Source organism: Phaethon lepturus, unplaced genomic scaffold, assembly GCF_000687285.1.
Source record: "Phaethon lepturus isolate BGI_N335 unplaced genomic scaffold, ASM68728v1 scaffold4363, whole genome shotgun sequence".
Taxonomy (NCBI): domain Eukaryota; kingdom Metazoa; phylum Chordata; class Aves; order Phaethontiformes; family Phaethontidae; genus Phaethon; species Phaethon lepturus.
Genome location: NW_010531068.1, coordinates 50654 through 70277, shown reverse-complemented (window position 1 = coordinate 70277; position 19624 = coordinate 50654). Strand labels below are relative to the sequence as shown.

Genomic DNA, 19624 nt, shown 5'->3' with positions numbered 1-19624 from the left:
GTACCTTTTGCTCTTGTAGCTCTGACCTGGCACATCAAAGCCAAGGCAGCTCTGCGTGCCGCTGGGCGCTGGCAAGCAGGGCTGCAGACGTTAACCGCAGGCCCTTTGCAAGGGCCATCCCCACTCTGTGCAGTTTTGGCTGCAGTGGGGCCTGACCCAGCGGGGCTCGGGCAAGCAGCAGTGTTGTGACTGTATTGTGGCAGTATCGGGCTGCAGCAGACCCGCCCTGTGACCACTGCTATCTGCCCACTTACTAGCAGGTACTCCACAAGCTGTTCACCTGGTGGACAGGCTGCCCCATCGATCACTCTGGGCTTGCCCTTAAGCCCTACAGGCTTCCTCCACGCCATCCACGAGGAGCCCTGGAAAAGCCTAGATAGCATTCAGCATCCTCTCCCGGCCCCCTGGGCTATCCCACCAGGCTCTGCTCCCACCCGTGTAACGGGGCTCTGCACTTCAACCAACTCTCACTCCTCCTGCTTCCCCAGCCTCCTGCGGGGCCGGTCCTGCCAGCAAGGTGCCTGCCCGAGCAGCCACCCCCCACGCTCCCCTGCCCCCTGGGGCGCACCCAGCAGCCCCCCCAAGGGAGCCCCTCTGCGCTGCGGCCAGCTCCGAGCCTCGGACACGTCTCTGGCAGCACACAGCGAACCCGCTGCTGGCCACAGCCACCCAGGCTCCCCACCTGCCAGCCCTGCCATGGCCAGGGACTCTCGCCCTGCCCGACGAACCGTAACGGGAGTGTTCCTGAGTGGATGCTGGTCCCTGCCGTGCCCAGGACAAGTCACCCTCCCGAGGTGGCTTTCTGCTGCCTTGCAGGAGCCAAGGGAACTTAAGTGCAAAGCAAAAGAGAGAAGGATTTAAGCAAGAGCTTAGCGAATCCATCTGTGCTGACATCCATCAGTGTCACTCCTTGGCTGCAAAAGCAATATTTATAAATCACATTTCAAAACTGGCTACAAATTTGTACAAAGAAACAGATGGGCTGGTGGTAGCAGTTTGTCACCACGGATATTTATATGGAGGAGTAGAGACAAGTGCAAGAGGGGTGAACGCATGAGGGGAAGGCAATGCGGGGGAGAAAGGAGGATGCAGCAAGGGAACCCACGAGAGAGGGAGCAAAGGCAAATGCAGCCAGGGTGCTCAATGAACTGGAGAAAGGAGAGGGGGGGGAGGGATCAAAGGAAGGGAGGTGACACTAAAATACACACACGTTAGAAATGAGGGGTGTCTCCGACTGCACGGGCAGCTGCCTCCTCTTGCTGTGGAAGACAGCATTGCTTGGCAATTGGGAGGGTCTCCAAACACCGTGGGAATAACCGTGCAGCAACAGCATTTGTTTTCCTGAGAGCAGAAGGCAGGAGGTGATGCCAGCTTTTACTCATTTTATGCAATGTTGCACCACATGCAAAGTTTGTGGGGTCGTTTAGCAAGAAGGATTACCCTGTGCAGCGAGAGAGCCTCGTCCCACTCAAGAGAGCAGCAGCTCTGGAAGAGTCGGCCGGACTGTCGGAAAGGGTCGGTGGTGCACGAGCCTGCATCCTGCACCCTCCTGCAACACCAGCTCTCAGGTTGCTGCTGGTGAACCCCTGCTGCTGAAGTGGGAGCAACCCCCACACAGCGCCAGGCAGCAAAGCAGCCCCCACTGAGCTCCAGCCACTCCTGGCCAGGTCCCTCCTGCCAGGCAGGCAGAGCAGCAGTGATGGCTCTGGGATCGCAACCCAGCTGCAGCAAACATCCTGGCTGAGAGTGGGGAGCATGGCCCTGGGGCCCTCGGAGCTTCTGGAGGGGTCCGGGTAGGGACAGACACCAGGGTGCAACTCAGTGCGCTTAAGCATGCTTTCATAAGGTCCTTCAGAGAAAGTGAAGGAAGTTAATCACTGGGCATGGGGCAAAATCTTGCAGAGGATTAAAACTTGCTTACACGATAAGAAGGAAAGGTCTTGTGAACAGCTGCCCTGTGAGTGCAGAGGGAGGGACTCAGGTCAGGGACACCTGCACTTTTTAGAACACAAAGCAATATCAGTCCTTCTATGATTATGTCTGAAGCTTTTTGCCGGAGGTTCCATTTTGACTATCCCTGATATTACTGAACCAAACTGAGCAAGCAGGATCTAATGTCAGCAGAGGATTCCACTGATAAGCTCAGAACAAACTAAATCAAACTTTTGACAGATGAAATTGCAAAAACAGAGGAAAAAATGGTTAAAAAAAACCCCAACCAAAACAAAGAAGCATTTCAGTGTGGTCTGCTGGCTTCCAACATGGCTGGCCCCTTTGTCAAGTAAGTGCACGTCTGGCTGGAGAAGATCCCAGTATCTGCAAGGGTCCCTGCTGTACTTACTGCTGCAGTCAGCACCTAAATTCACCTAAAACACCAGTCAAAAATAGGAAGCAGCCTGATAACTACCTTTCTAGACAGTTATTATCCACACAAATGCAGCCTGACCCTGCAGTCCACAAAGCCAAATAGCAGCCAGGGCTCAGCCAGCAAAACCTGCATTGTACCTCCACTGCACTGCTATCGGTTACAGCAGCAGGCAGGGATCCAGTTGTCTGGAGCCCCTCAGCCCAGAGGTGCAAAGAACCCCAGGGCTTCCCAGAGGAACAGACGGGCCCTTCCCAGATGCATTTCCCAAAGGGCAGGACGAGCCTCAGGAAACACAGAGGAGCCATGCTCCCGCACTGCTACCTAACAGGGAATCCGGCTCTGCTGGCTGTGTTCCAGATAACCCGCAACGGCCGAGGGCTGGCTGCTGCACAGCCCCGCTGTCTCCCAGGACTCCTGAGCTGCTCCCATTTGTCAGGGACACAGGGGCTGCCCACCTGCATGGTGGTCCTGGGATGACCTGCACTCCAGGGTTTACCTCGGAGAGTGATAAGTCATAATGCTCAAAACAGGAGCATGTTCATCTGTAAAGCCGCATCATCTCCTTACCTGCATGCAGGTTGGAGATTTCGTATCAATAAAGGGACTGAGAGCCATGAAAACATCGAAGGCTACCCAGACAGCACAAGAGGAGCTTTGGACCTGTCTGCAGCAGAGAAGAAAGCTGGCAGAGCCTCCTTGAGGAAATCCAAACTGCTAGCCACCATTTCAGGTTGGCAAGGAGCCTTGCAGGGTGCCCAAAGTGTCCTGAGCTCCATCCAACACAGATGGACTGTAAGCTCACAGCCCCATCTCCCTCCCCACAATGAGAGGAGGCTGCAGGACTGAGAAGGGTGCAGCAGGGCTTACCCTTAATATCCAGTAGTGAAAAATAGTGGTTGCTGTTGGCTTCAGGTGCCAGTGTGAAGTAGAAACGATGGCTGCTCTGAGGCTCATCACGGTCCACAACACTTATTGTCTGGATCAGCTATGGGGAGAAAGGAGAGGTGAGAATCACTGCTGCCTCCCACAGCCCCTTCCACGGTCCCCACTTGCAGGGTCCATCCCAGCAAAGCATCACTGGCTTCTGCCACAGTGAGGGACAAGCTTTTGCCCCTATGGATGGGCTTAGCTGTAGGACACCAGCAAAGTGGTTCCCCATGTCCCCTCCCAGCTTCCCATGCACCCCCAACCTCCTTGCTAGCAGGCCAGCACAAGAAGCTGGACTGTCCTTGACTGCTTAGCAGCAACCCAAAACATCAGCACCTTATCAACAGTTTCTCATCCCAAATCCAAAACATAGTCTCACACTAGCTTCTGTGAAGAACACCAGCTATACCCTGGCTGAAACCAGGATAGGCAGCAGCTGCACGAGAAGATGTTCAGACAGAAGGGGAAGGACAGGCAGGCTAGCGCTGGTCCACAGCGCTGCTTGCAGCACGAGACTGCTACAGGTACTGATGGAGACCTGGGAGAAGGGCTAGGGGACACCTGCTACCTGGCCTGGCTTGGCATCCTCACACACAGCAGCTTCATAGGGGGTGGCAAGCTCAGGCGGGTTGTCATTCACATCCAGGATGCGGATACGGAGAGAGGTTCTTGACACCTGTGAGTGATTATCTGAAACAAAAAAAGGAGCAGAGCTTCAGCCGGAAGTGCCATCAGCTGCTAGCGGGAAGCAAACCCTCCTCACCTCTGTCCGTCCAGAGGCCGTCGCAGCTGTGCAACTACTGCCAGCGCAGGTCGCACAGCACTGCACCTCTGCCCACTTGCAGCACAGACCATCTCTGTGGGCCATCAGCACCCACGGAGCATCACTCAGCCTCACCACACTCATTTTCCAGTAAAGAAACACAACTTCTGGGCTGCATACCAAGGACTCCTGAAATGCTGCTGTCGGCCTGATCTATCCCTGGAAAAGCTGAGCAGCCCCAAGCAAGTCCCTGCAATAAGGGTCAGTCACCACTGATGAGCATCTGTGCGGCAGCCAGAGAACACCAAGAGGGGACAAGCAAATTCAGATACGAGAACATCACACCCTGACTTGGATCCTGCCCCTTACACCCCAGGGATCAGCACAATGTCTGAGAGGCGAGCGAGCAGAGCCAGGACCCGAAACAGCTGGGATCAACTAAGAGCACAGGGTGGTAATGAAATCTGCCACTGCACCTCCACCGCACCCACTGAACGCTCCCTGCCAAGGTGCGGGGCTCCTGCCCTGGGACCCAGGCCTTGCACACTAACGCTGGTTTTTGTGTTACCATCAGCAGCTTGAACTTGAACTGAGCACCGCCTGCCCACCGGCACAGGGGGGTCACGCACTGAGATCTAGGGCAGCTCCTTCAACCCCGCGCACGCCAGCCTGCGCCTCGCGCAGCCCGCTCCGCTCCCTCAGGGAGCATGGGGCTGCTGGCCGGGCCAGGGCTGTGCCCGCCGGTGCCGCTCCGGGCTCACTCCGCACACGGGATGGGGAGAACATTTACGGCTCCGTTCACTGTAGTGCTGCTCTATCCCATGCGCAGACGGCAAAGGTACATTGAGCCCTTGCTGTAAGGTCATAAGTCACTCTGGAGGGCCCAATGTTTTCTGAAGCACGTCATGCGCTTCCAGAGATGAGAACTCCCTCAGACGCCATCTCCTTTGTTTTACCTAGAGGTTGCAACTGTGACAGACCCAATGCCTCTCTCCTCGCTTGGGCAGGAGCTTTGCTGCCTGTTTGTCTATAAAATTAATGCTAGCCCCCACAGATCAGGTGGGGGAGGACCAAGGGGAGAGGAGATTTAGCACTGCTCCATAATTAGCTGGGAACCTAAGCCCCCTTCCCAGTGCTGCCTTCACCCCGTTCTCACATTATCACTCCCTCTCACCCAGACGAGCTGCTCTGGTGATTAGATGGTTGTTTTTGGGGGAGTGAGGCAGAAATCGTGACTAAAAGCCAGGAACGATGTGTTATTTTAAAAGGTGTGTTGGTGCAGTAAAATAAACTGCAATTGCTTTCAGGGAGAGAGAAAAGGGGAGGGAGCGGGGAGGGAAGGGAGCCCAGGGGAGGCAGAGGGGTGGACCTGATGCCTGTTAGGGCCACAAACAAGCAGGAGCAAGAAAAGAGTTCAATTCCTGCAAGAAAGATGACAGCAGCTCATCACCCCCTCCTCAGCTTGCAGGAGGATGGGTAACTGTCCCTGCTGCTCAGCTCTGGAGGAAGCTAGCATTGGCCTGGAGGCACTGCCGAGAGAAAGGTGAGGAAAGGCAGAAAGAGAAGGGAGGAAAAAGAGCCCAGGACCCCATCTTTTCCCCTTCCTAACTGCAACCTGGAGCAGCAGTTCCTTCCCTGATGCCCCACAATGCCCAAGCCAGCTGTGAGCAGGAGTCGATCCCAGTGCTGCCAAACTCTCCCCAGGACCTGTCAGCATGCCGTGTGCCACACAGGCTCTGCGGGGCCAGGTCGGGACGCCTGGGTGAGCCTGAGCATGGCATCTTCCTGTGGAGATCGTCTCTCACACCCTCATCAGGAGGGATGCAATCAGTGTATTTAGAGCTGACAATAACCACAGGTCCGTCTTCTTCCACAGCATCAGCAAGCAGCTGCCAGGAGTGTTTTATGCTGGGCACATGAATGGGGTCATCCATACGCCATGGCACAATGCCAAGGACCTGCACCAACCCCTCTGCCAGAGCCGTAAGTAACACCCAGCTCAAAGCACAGTTCTCCTTTCTAAATGTACCCTGTCATAAAAACCCTCTCCTCTTGCCTCTTCCAAAATTGCTGAAGCCCAAGGCTCACGCTTACTCCTGGCTCAGTGACAGGGTTAAAATTTGACATCTCTAGAAACATCAAGGTTAGAAATGCGACCATTGCATTGCTGTCTACTCTTCCAGGGAGGCACACAGTGGCTTCTTTTTATTTTGGCTGTACCATGATCTATTTGAAGGTTCCTCAAATGCTTTCTTTATCAACCTCCCTCTTCCTATGAGCCAGTACCTGGATTTATAATATGAAAAATGGTTGGATGTATTTGAAAAAAGTTATCTCCAAAACATCTCTGAAATGTTTTCTGTAACATAAACTGAATTTATGATGGTCAGAAGTGCGATTAAGATTGTTGGAGTACATCTGCGAGGAAAGGCATGATGCAGCTAACAATGCAGACTTCCCATCTGCAAGGCCAAAAGCTCTGACCTGTGCTTCCTCTACATGCACAGAAGCGTGCATGCATGCATGCACCCCTAGACATGCTCCAGCAGACAGAAGTAAATGCTCAGCAGGCATGTACACTGCCAGGAAGAACAGCAGACTGGGTGAGGGCTGCGGGAAGGCACAGAAATGTGCCCTTGAAGGCCTCTGCCAAGCAGCACCTGGCCAGTGGCTGGGACGGAGGGTTGCACGTGCCAGGCTGAGGGGGACTGGAGAAGGAAAAAAAGTCATCTTCCATCGCAGCGTCTTTCCTCAGTATTCCAGCTCAGCTGACTGACATGCAAATTAGTTTAATTATTTCTTCTTCTAAAATAAATTGTATTTTGCAGTGGCTGCAATATGTTGTGTCAGGCAAAATTACATTCAATATTTTTAAACTAATTGATGTCAGCCTTGAGAAAACCTGACTGACAGCAGCGAGGAAACTAGGCTGCTACCTAAACGCTTTCCTAAATTAAAATTAAACATGCCATTTTTCTGCATTTCCTCCAGGAGTTGGAATGCTATTAATCTGAAAAGACTGAGGAAAGAGACATGGAAAACACATAGAACAAGGGGGAGATGCTGGAAACACAGCAGTGCATGAGGGAGCTCCAGGCTGGTGACTGGCATCTGCCTTTGCCAACACGGGCCAGATTATTTCATAGACGCTGAAGCCTGCTGGGCTTGGGGTCCAGAGGTTTACCTATTGCTTCAATGCTGCAGCATCTGCACCTCCTCAACGCTACAATCAGAGCGGCTCAGGACAAGCAGCGAGCACAGCCCGGACCCCCTGTGCTGAGGTGTTGCTTGGTGGGCAGCGCAGGGACGGGCAGCACAGTGGCTTTGGAGCAGGAAAAAGCCGTCCTGCTGCACGGCAATGCTGAGGCCAAGCCTCAAATGTTCCAGCTGAATCTTCAGTCACATCCCAAAACTGTTTTTTCTTAATTTAATTAACCATGCAAGTAATCTGAACAGAACAATATTCTTGTCTTAAACATTCAGATGCAAAATGACAACAGCTTACCCTCTCCCCTGGTTCCAGACAGCTGACTGCCTGTAGGACTGATGTCAAGCAGCTCCAGGCAACTGCTCTCTAACGCTGGAAGCTTTGCAGCAGAAGTTCACAGAGATGGGAAGGGATTGCCAAGATGCTTGGCCACCCCTGCCATGGCAGGAACAGAGGGGAACTGTGGTTACTGCTGCGCTGGGAGCCAGTCCTTACCCTGCCAGAACCTCACACAAATGCACTATAAAGCACTTTGCATGTTTACACCCAAATCTCTACTGTGAAGCTCCAAATCCAACCATTGCTGAAGCACACATACTGTTTGCACTCCTGCTTGCACACATGGCCGTGTAATGATACCACAAGCAGAAAGGCACTCTGCAGCTCTCCTGGGGTCTGAAGCACGGTTTGAGGAAAGCCCAAAGGACTGCAGGCTGCTGTTTGTGGCTGCAGCACCTGGGAAAACACAGCTCGTGGACACCACTGGGCACGATGTTTGACCCACTCTCTTCTGCATCCAAGACCAAATTGGTACAGTACTAAGTACTGCCTTCAAAAGAGGCAGGGGTGGAATTTATTCCTCACTATCTCAGCAAACTGGGAGAACAAAATACAGATTAGAAGACTGGGATGGGCCACTCTGCTTTCCAACATTTGTGCCATGGCTGTGAAGCGCAGGGTGGTTTTGTAGATGTCTGCGCAGCTGCTCGACTGCAAAGTAGAACATTGATGGCAAGGACAAAGTAGGGGTACGGCGCAGACACAGGCAGGTACATCAGAGGCTGGAGCTGAAAACGTGGCTCCCAGCCGAGGGGAAGCAAAGCAGAAGCAGCAGTTAAGCCAAGTAACATATAAATGGCTCTCACCTCTCCTGAGTCCTGCCTGAATGCAGCAGCATGAGAGTCATTAAATCGCATCCAAACACAATGCTCTGATTAAAGCCAGTCTCCAGCAGGAAGATTTATCATCTCAATTACCAGCAGTGGACACAGCAGTCAAGGCCTCATCATTTTACATGAGCAAAGAGGAAAACAGGAAGAGAATCACTAATATTAGCCCAAGGAAGGTAAACAGCTTGTGAGCGAGATGAAGATTTATCTCTGGAAACGCTTGGCCTGGTCCCAGGCCAGATTTGCTGAACAGCCCCGATGCTTCCTGCTGGCTGCCACGTTGCAAGGCCAAATATTCTGCTGGTCACCAGCCAGCCGAGGCAGCTCACGCTGGGGCTTGCCTGTTCTGCAGGGGAGACCTGCCCCTCCTCTCCTTCCACCAGCAGCAGGCAGCCCCACCAGCCTCACAGGTGCAGCCAGGCACCTTCTGCAGCTTTTCTTATTGCTCCCCAGATGCAAATACACTCTCTTTGGTTATCTGTAGGTGTGGCACACATCCCTGGCCACGGTCTCTGCTTTGGCAGCACCAGGTCCCAGATGGGGCTCTCCAAGGTGTAGGGACAGCTCTTGCATTGAGCTGCTCAAACCGAACGGACAGGCTGCCTGCGGGAACAAGTGCTGTCAGTGAACAAGCTTTCCATCAGGCGACATTTGTTAAACCCTTCTCAGGACAGCCCTGTCAGCAGGCAGGGAGGACAACTTGAGGTCACAGGGAGACAAGACCTTGTTGCAATGCACTGCAGGCCACGTGCCTGCATGCTGCGGGAGTCGAGCAGGCATGGCTTCCCAGCAGCCCCAGTGAGCTGGGGTGCCAGGCATGAGCCCAGGCAGTAAGATGTCTGGTGGGTTTGCTCCATTCCTTCTGCAAAGTTCAGATCTCACTGAGGAAAGAGGAAGAGTATTTTACCACTTGCCCCCGCCGGAGTTGATGACATCCTGCCCAGCCACGCAGCAGACCCTGCGACAGCCAGCTGCAACCCGCATGCCCGCAGCAAACACCACAGAGCTCTGCCAGCTCCCCCTGGCCCCAGAAACGAGCGTGCCGGGAACCGCCATGCCGGATGCACCGATGCCAGCACAGGGACTTCCAGCTGCCCTGTGCTCATGCAGCCGTGGCCAATCCCACTGTGCTGGGCATGGCCCAACAGCTGCTGAACAGTCCTCCTTCGAAACCCCTCTATCACTTGGAAAGCTGTGCCGTTACAACTGCCCTTTCTGCCAGAGGATTCAGACATAAATTGTACTTTAAATTCAATATCAGTCATTAATATTTCATGATTACAAAACATTAAGGATAATGTCACTGGGAGGAATGTCTGGGCAGTTAAAATGGATGAGTCGGAGCTCACTGATGGGAGAAGTCAGAGCACTGAAGAGTCTCCCCGTCTTTTGAAGTGATCCAGCCTGACAGGCTTTCCTGCCAGAGGGGAGCTGCAGCATTTACTGAGTTGTTCTGAAATTCTAACCGCTGTGTGTAAATATTGTCCTTCTGATTCTTGTCACCTCATGTTTCCTCTGGATGCTGCGCTGTGCTGTCAACGCTGTGATACCCTCCTCCCTGGCCACGACTGGCAGAGCCTCCCCACAGAGCCGCCGGATGTGCTGCAGCTCTGCAGTGGGCTACAGTCCCTCCGGTGTGTCCGGGCAGCATCAGCATGCCTGCTCATCGCTGCCTGATGCCAGGCAGGGCTCACAACAGCACCACAGCCAGATGGTGCAGAGGTCTCCCCAGCCGGCAGGCACACAGCATCAGTGCCTCTGCGCTGGAGACACACAGAGGAGCCAGAGATGTCCCTCCCAGGGCAGCGCGGGTCTGGACGGGGCCACTGCCCCCTCCTCTCCTGGCGCAGCAGGGCCTGCACCCTGGTGTCCCAGCCCTCCCAGAACAGATGGCTACCACTGTGGCAGGGTGGCCCTGCAGCAGGAACCAATCTCTGGGCCCCAAGTCAGGCCCCAACCTGGCTCCTTGAATGTGAATGGCATCTTCCTACTCAAGAATGAGCAAAGAAACAAGAACCAGAACTCCTGAGGCGTCTCTGGGAGCGAAACTTGGGGAAGGCTCCTGCCCACAGACAGACAGGTCTTGGCACACACCTGCAGATGTCAAAAGATGCTTCGCAGTCAAAGCAGCTCCCTGGTACCAACTGTGGCAGTGTGGCAGAGCACAGCAGGTTCCCTGGCGACTTGTGCATCCAAAATACGAAAAACTTTGAAGAATATGGCAATGCCTTTCTGCTTCCCAGTATGGTGTCTGGGATTGAAGCTGCTTCTCCATCTTCAGGCTCAGAAAAAGGAGGAACGTAGAACATTCCCTGGGGCCCACGGGGCCAGATCCACCATTGTGCACGGCGACCTGCAGAACCCATGAGCCAAGGCACTGTGCAAACATGACAGAGGGCAGCAGGATGCTCAGGGCAGCTTCCTACCCACAGCAGAACACCTGCAGGGAAGCAAAGCTTGCCCTTTGCTGCTATTACTTTCTTTTCATTCCTCAAGAGGAGGTTATTCAGAGCTCCTTTGAACAGCAGGACCTAGATTTGTTCTTTTCTCTTTTCTCCAGTTAAGACAAACAGAACTTCTGCTGGAATCATCCATGCCAGGCTCTGCCACCCCATCATGTGGAGGGAAGATATGCTAACAAAACCTGCAGAGCCACTAAGCTGTTCCCTCCCAGCTCTCCCAGCTGGGTGTGAGCAGCTTTGGCAGTTACTGTAAATACAGGCTAAAGCATAGCCCAGCCATAAGGGAAGGAAGGAACCACCAGGGCTCTCACAGAAGGGTCAGAAAGGACCTAATTTCAGAAGAGAACAAAAGAGCTTCACGTCATCCTCTGCCTGAGACTTCTCCTGGTGGGCTGCAGAGTGAGGCCAAGCACTGCAGCCAGAGCCAAAGCAGCCTGGCAGTAGCAACCCTGGCAGCACCGCTGCTCCCCATCCCCAACACGGGGGCTCAGGGACACTGTCCCCACAGACCCTTCCCACTGCTGCAGTGCCGGGACCTCCTATCCACTCCGTGCTGTGCCTTGCCAAGCCACACCAAGGGCACACCAAGGGCAGGGAGACCGAGAAGGAAGGGCATGAGAGGCATCCAGAGCCACATACCCAGAGTGCAGGTACAGCCTGCAAATCCCAACCTCTGTGAGCCCTCAGCAGAAGTGAGTGCTTGCAGCCATCTGTGCCGCAGTGCTGCAGCTGGTGGGGCATCCACCCACAGCACATGGCTGAACCAGGGGGATGCAGCGATGTGAACACAGACCCCCCAGGAGCCCCCAGAGCCACTCAGCAGGTGTGAATGCAGGGAGCGAGCTGCACAGGGATGACTGGCAGAGCTGGCACATACGTAACACAAATTTGATTAGTGTTTATCAAATACACTATTCGATCATGCTCCCTTATTTATGCTCGAGTCAGGAAGAGTATTTTTAGGTTGTCTAGGGAGATATCAGACTCAGCACTGGTACTTATTTTTTTTTTACTTAAGTGTTAATTAACACTTGCATCTTGGTCACCTCTGCATTGAACGCACCTGTATTTACCCCTCTGCCCTACTCCAGTCCAGCATGCTGTCTGCTCCACACAGCACACCTCCATCTCACCTGCTTCCATTGCCAGGACAGTGATGTTATGCCACCCTGCCGTTTCCCGGTCCAGGACCTTTCCTGTCACAATGGCACCTGTGTTGGCATCGATGTCAAAGATCCTCTCTGCGTCCGTGCTGCGGTCGATGGCGTACCTGAGACCAGGCAAAAGGGGAAACTGTGAACAGATGGATGTGCCAAGCCCAACCTCTCCATCAGCCCCAGGAGTATAGGGTTCTAACGCAAAAGGCCCTATATCACTACTGTCAGTTTTCTTCTGCTGCAAGCATGGTATACAAAGGCCACGTTTCTACCAGGCTGCAAGCCCAGAGCCCTCAAGTAAAATTAAAGTGTGGCTTTCGGTGCATAAAGTGGAACTAAGCACAGACTGGGGACCAGGGGAAAACCTGCTCTGATGGAAACCTTATGCTCAGGATAGACAGAGCAGTATAGAAATCATGAGCTGTAACTCCACTCATGACTCTGGGAAGCCTCTGAGGTTCAGGAAAGACATCAACCCAACCAAAGGAGGGCACCCCTACTTGAGGATTCCACCTCATCTACCACCCTCTCCTGATTCTGCCACAGCACCCACCCAACTGAGTGGCCTGGAGGACAGTACAGCAGCACGCAGGCAGGCTGTGAGCCAGACCTACAGGTAACCTGAACTGCAGCTACAGCAATTAGAATTGGCAAGGTCTCCTCTGACCAAGTCTCCAGCCTGAACCTGTGCAACTAGAGCAAGAACCTTGGCAGCAGAGAGGTGGGCAATGGCCCGCATCCCCACAATCAACACAGCACATCATCCCCAGCAGCCCTGAGATTTGCCTCCGTTTGGGTTTCCCAGTTTCACAGGAGCAGGCTGAAGAGCTCCTCCAGCTCCAGCTGGCTACAGCTGCTCAGCAGAGACCCTTCACATGCAGCTCACACTCTTCTCCTTCAGCTGTTCCAGTGCTGCCCAAAACAGCCCCCTCCCTGTAACCCCATCAACAGCCCACCCACTCCCTGTGCCACCTCTGGAGAGCAAGACTCCCAGCTCTTCCCAAAGGGCAACAGCACAGCTCATGTGAAGAATCAGACACCCGGGTTTAGCCCTGCACCTTAGCCATGACACCACGAGCCCACGCAATCAGTTCCAGTGGCATGTCCTGCATTTCCAACCATTACACATGGAATAAAGCAAGCTAACATTAAATCAGGGCACAATTAGATGTGTGCTCCTTGGAGGCAGGGATGGGAAGCCTGATCCAGCTGAGGCCCTCGAGCGCAGCCGTAACACAAACACCACACACCACCACTGCAATGAGAATTAGAAATCCAGAAGGCCTACAAAGCACAAACAATACAGCATAACGTTATTGTGTACAGCATCCTTCATACATACTGCATCCCAGAGTGCTTTACAGAATTAAATAATACAAGACAGCAAAGAGTACAAAGGATAAATTACCAAAAAGAGGGCTATGAATAAATTAAAGCCTTCAGTCACATGTCCAACAACAGAAGGAAGATAAATGCTGGGACAAAGCAAGCTGAAAAGCTGACGAGACAGGACAGTATTGAGAGGCCATGTCAGACAAGAGGAGCAGAGCAGGACAGGCTCTAGCCTAAAAACAAGTTCAGGATGGTGGAGGCGCTCTGCACTCTGCAGGGTGGCTTTCCCACGTTCTTGTGTCTCGCCAGCCCAGCTGTGGCCTGTGGGTCCATCATCCACATGGCTCACAGCTGAGGAACAACAGCTCACCTTCTGCATGCAAGCATGACCACTCTGCACAGAGGCATTGATGGCCTCCATGCCTTTCTGTCCCATGCCCTGGGGGGGAACCAGCTGCAGATGAGAGTTCCCTCTGAGGGGCACCTATCCACACAGCCAGGCAGCTCTCTCTCTGATGGAGGCACATTCAAAGGCATTTATACACTGTTTAAAGTGTTATACGGTACCAGATTACATTCCCTAGCGCTCTCCCTTTCACACAGCGTGCTGGCTCCACTATACCAGCTACTATGAAGAAAATTAGCTCCATCCTAGCTGAGCTGAAACCAGGACAGACAGACTGGGGGATGAAAGAGAAAGGACAACATCACTTGCTTGTAGTTAAGTAAAAATGTTCAAAAAATCACTATCTAAATGGCATCTGCATGTGTGCACAACCTAACATGTTCTGCACCTATGTGGCTGGTTTCCTCCCCCCTCCTTGTGTCTAGAAGCAATAGGGATCTGCCACACAAAGCCAGGTACAAGCCTACGCATCTCTGAACCAACTCCAGGACTTCCTTATGATCCTGTGTTTTCTGTTCCAACTTCCAGCTGGAAACAGAGCCTCTACAGGCATGTAGCCAGCTCCAGACGGGACAGTGACACTGTCTTAGCACATACTGCAGCGTCTCATCCACTCTGTGCTTGCTCACTGCAAAGGGAAAGGAGAGGTCTGGACACTCTGACTTATACAAATCAGCCCAATGCACTGCTGGAAGGAGGAACAGAAATCAGGATGACACCACCTAGTATCTTTCCAATAGCATAACTGATGCATTTGCATGACTGCTTCCATTGTTCTCCCACATCACCTGACCTCAAACACATCCTGTTACTCCATTCCACTTTTTAATACTGTTAGAGTTGAAGATGGTACTTGACTCTCCATATGCCTTCCTTGCTTCTTGGGTAGGCACATGCCTGTTTTGTTCACATTCATGTAATTGCTGCATAAACAAAGATGTCTGCAGAACATAGCTACACAGAAAAACCCAGTTAGTGATGGGAGATATCACTGAGACCGGAAACTGGTATCTGCCAGTATCTGAACAGCCATCTGATAATGGCTGCCTGCCTGGCCAGAGGGCAGGATGCTTGGTAGGGGAGCACTCTGCCTCATGTCACCAGTAACCTTTTTGTATGCTTCCAATTGTTTTACTGCTAAGGTTGTCTTCCTTAGTTGGAAGTTGCACCAGGGGGGGTTTGGACTAGATATTGGGAAAAATTTCTTTACTGAGTGGTCAAGCATTGGAACAAGCTGCCCAGGGAGGTGGTAGAGTCACCATCACTGGAAGTATTCAAAAAACGTGTGGACATGGCACTTCAGGACATGGTTTAGTGGGCGTGGTGGTGTTGGGCTGATGGTTGGACTTGATGATCTTAAAGGTCTTTTCCAACCTTAATGATTCTGTGATTCTGCCACCTCCAAATTGTCTGCTGAGGACTGACCGCCTGTACCCTATAACAGGGCACAAACCAAACCAGATCTCTCTTACTAACGCTAGAGAGCTACCACCTTCTCAACATGGTGCCAGGGAAAGGAGGCAGAGCTTTGCGTGTTGCCTCCATTTGCCACAAAAGCAGGGCTGAGCCTGTTTCTACACACTGTAGAAACAGTGTTTCTGTTCCAGAAACAGGTCAGAGCAGGTGGGTCTGTACCTCCCCATCTGTGCAAAGTGCTGTGGATGCCCTGGAGCTCTAGGCTGGTACTGGAGTTGGGGAGCGAGGGGGGACAGGGATGTCCATCCACACCACAAAGCCACAGCCATAACCTGCTCAGAGCTGCAGATCAAACCGCTCCACACTGCTCTACAAGACAGACCTCCCCTTCCAAGAGCTTATGGCTAACCCTGTGCTAGAATGAGAAGCTATCCATTGTGCTCATTTTACATAATTTTGTGCAATATGATCTTTACCAACCAAAGTCTGTGCTGACCATCACAAGCCTCTCCACCTCTAGTAGTCGAGCTTCATATTTGTCCATCCCACAGAAGTCAAACAGTGCTTCTCACCTGGGAAGGGGTAGCAATTAATCTCTGGGCCCTCCAGGTACTCAGGGATAGGACATACGCTTATTCCTCCTAAAGCTGGCTTGTGCTCCATATCTGGAACTGCAGTCCTGAGCTCTGATTGGGATGCAGACCTTGTAATCCATTTTCCTCTCTTCCTGCTGGCACTGCCTGTTGGTTTGGATGTTACAAGTGACTGTTTAATTTAGACAGCTTTCTTGGTGCTCATCTTTCTCGTGAATGCATTACTTAAGCAGTTTGTTTCACTTCTCGCCCTGAATGCAGCAAGGAGCACATTTTATGCCATGTGTTTCATTAATAGTGAGCTTTTCAAACACTCTGAAAAGCTTTTTGTTGTGTTTGTTTTTTCCTCCTCTCCCTTTTGTGTTGAAGCAGGTTGTAGTTCTTGCAGTGCTGTTGGAGTCTATAAAATGCCCATGTCCAACACGTGTCTCCAGATTTGGTGAATGCCAAACAAGAATATCTCCGAGAACCTTAAATCCCAAGCAACATCTTCCCAGTGCTGATAAAGGTTGGAATGCACACAATCAGAGCACAGGCTCCCACTGCAGGGAGAAAAACCAAAAGGCTCCCGTACAAACAGCCTCACGTACACAGACCGTCTATCACTGTATTAGCTCATACAATGGCTCAGCTGAGAAACATTGCACTACACCCAGTAAAGGTACAGCTAGCTAAAGCCGAAAAGCCAACCGGAAACTAGATTCTGTCTGGAAAAAGGGGTTCCAGCTTTTGTTAGGCAACAAACAGGGATGGAATAAAACAAAAAGCACCAGTGCTTTAGAAAGGCATTTCCTGCCTGTAGCACGGTGGGTTTTCGTGTTCTCCCTGAGGATGTGCGCAGCCCCTCTGCCGTGCTGAACTTCAGTATGATTCCCTGCTTTGCAGCATCGGCACCGGAGGGAAGGTGTCCCTCTCTGAGCAGCCACAAGCTGGGGCTGCTCACCCAGAGAGATGGGGTGCTCTTTGGGCACCCTGTGCCCCAGCTCTCCTCCCATTCGGGCACGCAGCTGCCCAGAGGCTCTGCATCCACATGCAGCTGGGAGAGGGCCAGTGAGCAGTGCCTCTGGGACACCTCCCAAGAACAGGGGAGTCAGACGCCCCTTCAACCCTCATGTCTTTGTAACAGGTCACTGCGACCCTCCCCGGGTCACCTGGAAGGGATTTGTTCTCACACTAAGTGGCTGCATCACTGTGGGACAAGCAGATGACAAGGAGGGCAGGGGAGTGCCAGGCTGAAATGTGCCTCCAGCAGCTGCTTCAGGCTGGATGGTGCAGCAGGAGCCACACAGCCCTGCTTATACCGGCCCGGGGATGAAAACGGAGCGCCAAGGGCGCCTCCTTTCCCATTTGGCTAAAAATACTTCCCAAACCTCATTATTGGCAGCCTGGTGTCAGCAGGACCTGGAAATGCTGACACAGCTGATTTTTGCTCTGCTGTCTCTGGCAATCCTTGTTCTTTCCTTCCTCAAGTGGAGAATACATCTCATCATGACAGAAGGTTGTGGCTCTCCCTTATTTACAGGGCAGAGCCAACACACAGACCGGAGTCCAGGAGACTGCAGCCACTGCAGAAACACAGCCATGTCTTTGCTCCCACCTCTAGCAGAAGAGGATCAAGAAGTTAAAGGGATCCACTGAATTGCAGAAACTTGAAAGGGTTCATACCAACTTCAAGGAGCCAAGGATCAAATACTGGTCATGCTGTCAAGACCAGTTGCTCTCTAATGTATCAGAGGTGAAGTACCAGTGCTGGCTTCTTGTGACTGTACTTTGGAGTAGCACTCTTTAAATCTGAGGTGACTTACTGCCGTCTCCTGCTGAGGGGTTAGTGTCACATCCTGGCAGGGTGCTGCAGGATGCTTGCATTAATGTTTGTGTACCTCTTTGAAGCTGTGAACACCTGTCTACATGGCAAAGTATTTTATTAAGTTACCTGGCTAGCCAGAGGACAGGAAAGAGGAAATCAGGAGAGATCTAACAGCACCTTCCTCCTGCATTGGTGCCACATTGGCATGACCAATATAAACCTGCTTCTGCATTTGGCACATATTAAAATGGTAGAGAAGGTTCACCCACCCACACTCCCCAGGCAAGCACCAAGGGAGCATCACAAGAGGACAAAGCTGCCACTGCTCATGACAGCAGGCACTGCAGGAACAGAGGGGAGTGGAGAGATGGACACATAGAGACCAAATGACACAGGGGAGCATGGGGGATGCAGATGAGCTACTTGCCTGGGGATAGCTGGAGGGAGAACATACTTGAATGCATCAAGTGTGACAAGGGAAAACACATTGCAACTCCCAAGCTGCAGCAGATGCCTGGGAGTCTTTTTGGCTGGGACCTCATGCCTGAGCACGAGGCATTACCTTGTCTGGCACTAAGCTTGTTATAAGAGACACACTCGCATAGCAAAGTTTGGGCTCTAACCCTCTTGCTCCTGCTGAGTACTTGAATCTCCTCTCTGCTCCAAGTCCCCATCACCTTCTGCACAGAAGTAGAAAGCCTCCCCCTCCTCTGCTTTCTTTTGTTCTGTCTGCAAACAATGCCACCAGCTCCATGGGGAAGCAGCACAATGAACAAGAAAAAACGAGAATAAGAATAGTTCTGCCCCCAAGGCTCCTTTCCTACAATTACAGATCAGAAAATAACATCTATGTTCTGTAGCACTGCTAGAAGCAGTCTTGGGAAAAAGCACATGCACACATGTACACACACAGATGTGTAGAAAGACTGCACACATCTGAAGAGTGCAAGCTAACAGCCACATGCTCAGGGTGGGCCACAACGAAAGAAATCAGACATGTAGCCGAAATGGAGAGGGTAGCCACATGACAAGGTGAGCAGAGGTACTTTGAGAACATGTCCAGGCAGCACCAACTAGTGCAAGTGGTGCAATGCTCACATACATAGTTCTAGTTCCTGGCATGCCAAGGCTGGTTTCATTCACATTCACCCCAAAGACAACTTTCAGCATCCAGCTCTGTGACACCATACTCTCTGCTAGCTGCCAAGCATGTGTAGATGGCAGCTTTCCATGTGTAAGTTCTTCTCTGAGCTTTCTAAACATCTCAATCTTCATTTCCATGAAGATCTAAAGATACCCCTCACCCCACCTTGAACCAGCTCGTTCCCCATGGCTGCACAGTGCTGGAGCTCAGCAGCCCAAGCAGCAACGCGGGGACATCAAACGGGATCAGTCACGTAACTGAGCCCTCCCTGGCCATGTCCTCCTCCATGCCACATGCCTGTCCCTGCTGCATCCCACTTTATCGCTGCCTGGGACAGGCTCCCTACAGAGCTCTCAAATGCAAAGCCACCACTGCTCATTTGAAGCGAGCAGCTGTGCACGAGGTGCCTGCAGCCCTGCTGTCACCTGGCACGAGAACATACGTTTCAAGGAAATTTTCCACACGTTGAGGATGTTTTCTGAACACCAGCTTTCCAACCCAGCTGCCCGTGACTCAGGCCAGTTGGCAGAGCCAGAAGGCTGCTTTGTGCCTTAGGTAATAACAATTTAACAAGGTAACAATCTCTTTAGCCACAAATGAAATGGAAATGGGAAATGTCCTGTGCAGATAAGCTGCTGCCTGGATTATGTCCCCTGCCCAAATATAAACTCCTCTGATCTTTGATCCCTGTGCACACACACATGCACACACAGCCAAGCTGTGGCTCTGCACCTCCCAAGCCTCACCTCATTTGTCATCTTTCATCACTGCCCTCCGGTCACTTCTAGTACGCTCATCCGGCCCGTGTCAGGCACCACTGCCTGACAAGCCATACCAGGCAGATGCCTCGCTGTCAGCAGCAAGGACATGCA

The 19624-nt window shown here is 52.3% G+C and overlaps 1 protein-coding gene across 1 annotated transcript in view; it reads right to left on the bottom strand.

The window, feature by feature from the left end:
• Window positions 1-19624, bottom strand: part of CDH22 (cadherin 22, type 2) — a 57372-nt gene that overhangs the window by 7999 nt on the left and 29749 nt on the right. Inside the window, exons 7-9 of the mRNA XM_010284425.1 lie at window positions 12031-12167; window positions 3864-3985; window positions 3236-3353 (exon numbers count right to left, since the gene is read on the bottom strand). Coding sequence (XP_010282727.1) covers window positions 3236-3353; window positions 3864-3985; window positions 12031-12167 — 377 coding nt within the window. The remainder of the gene's footprint in view (window positions 1-3235; window positions 3354-3863; window positions 3986-12030; window positions 12168-19624) is intronic.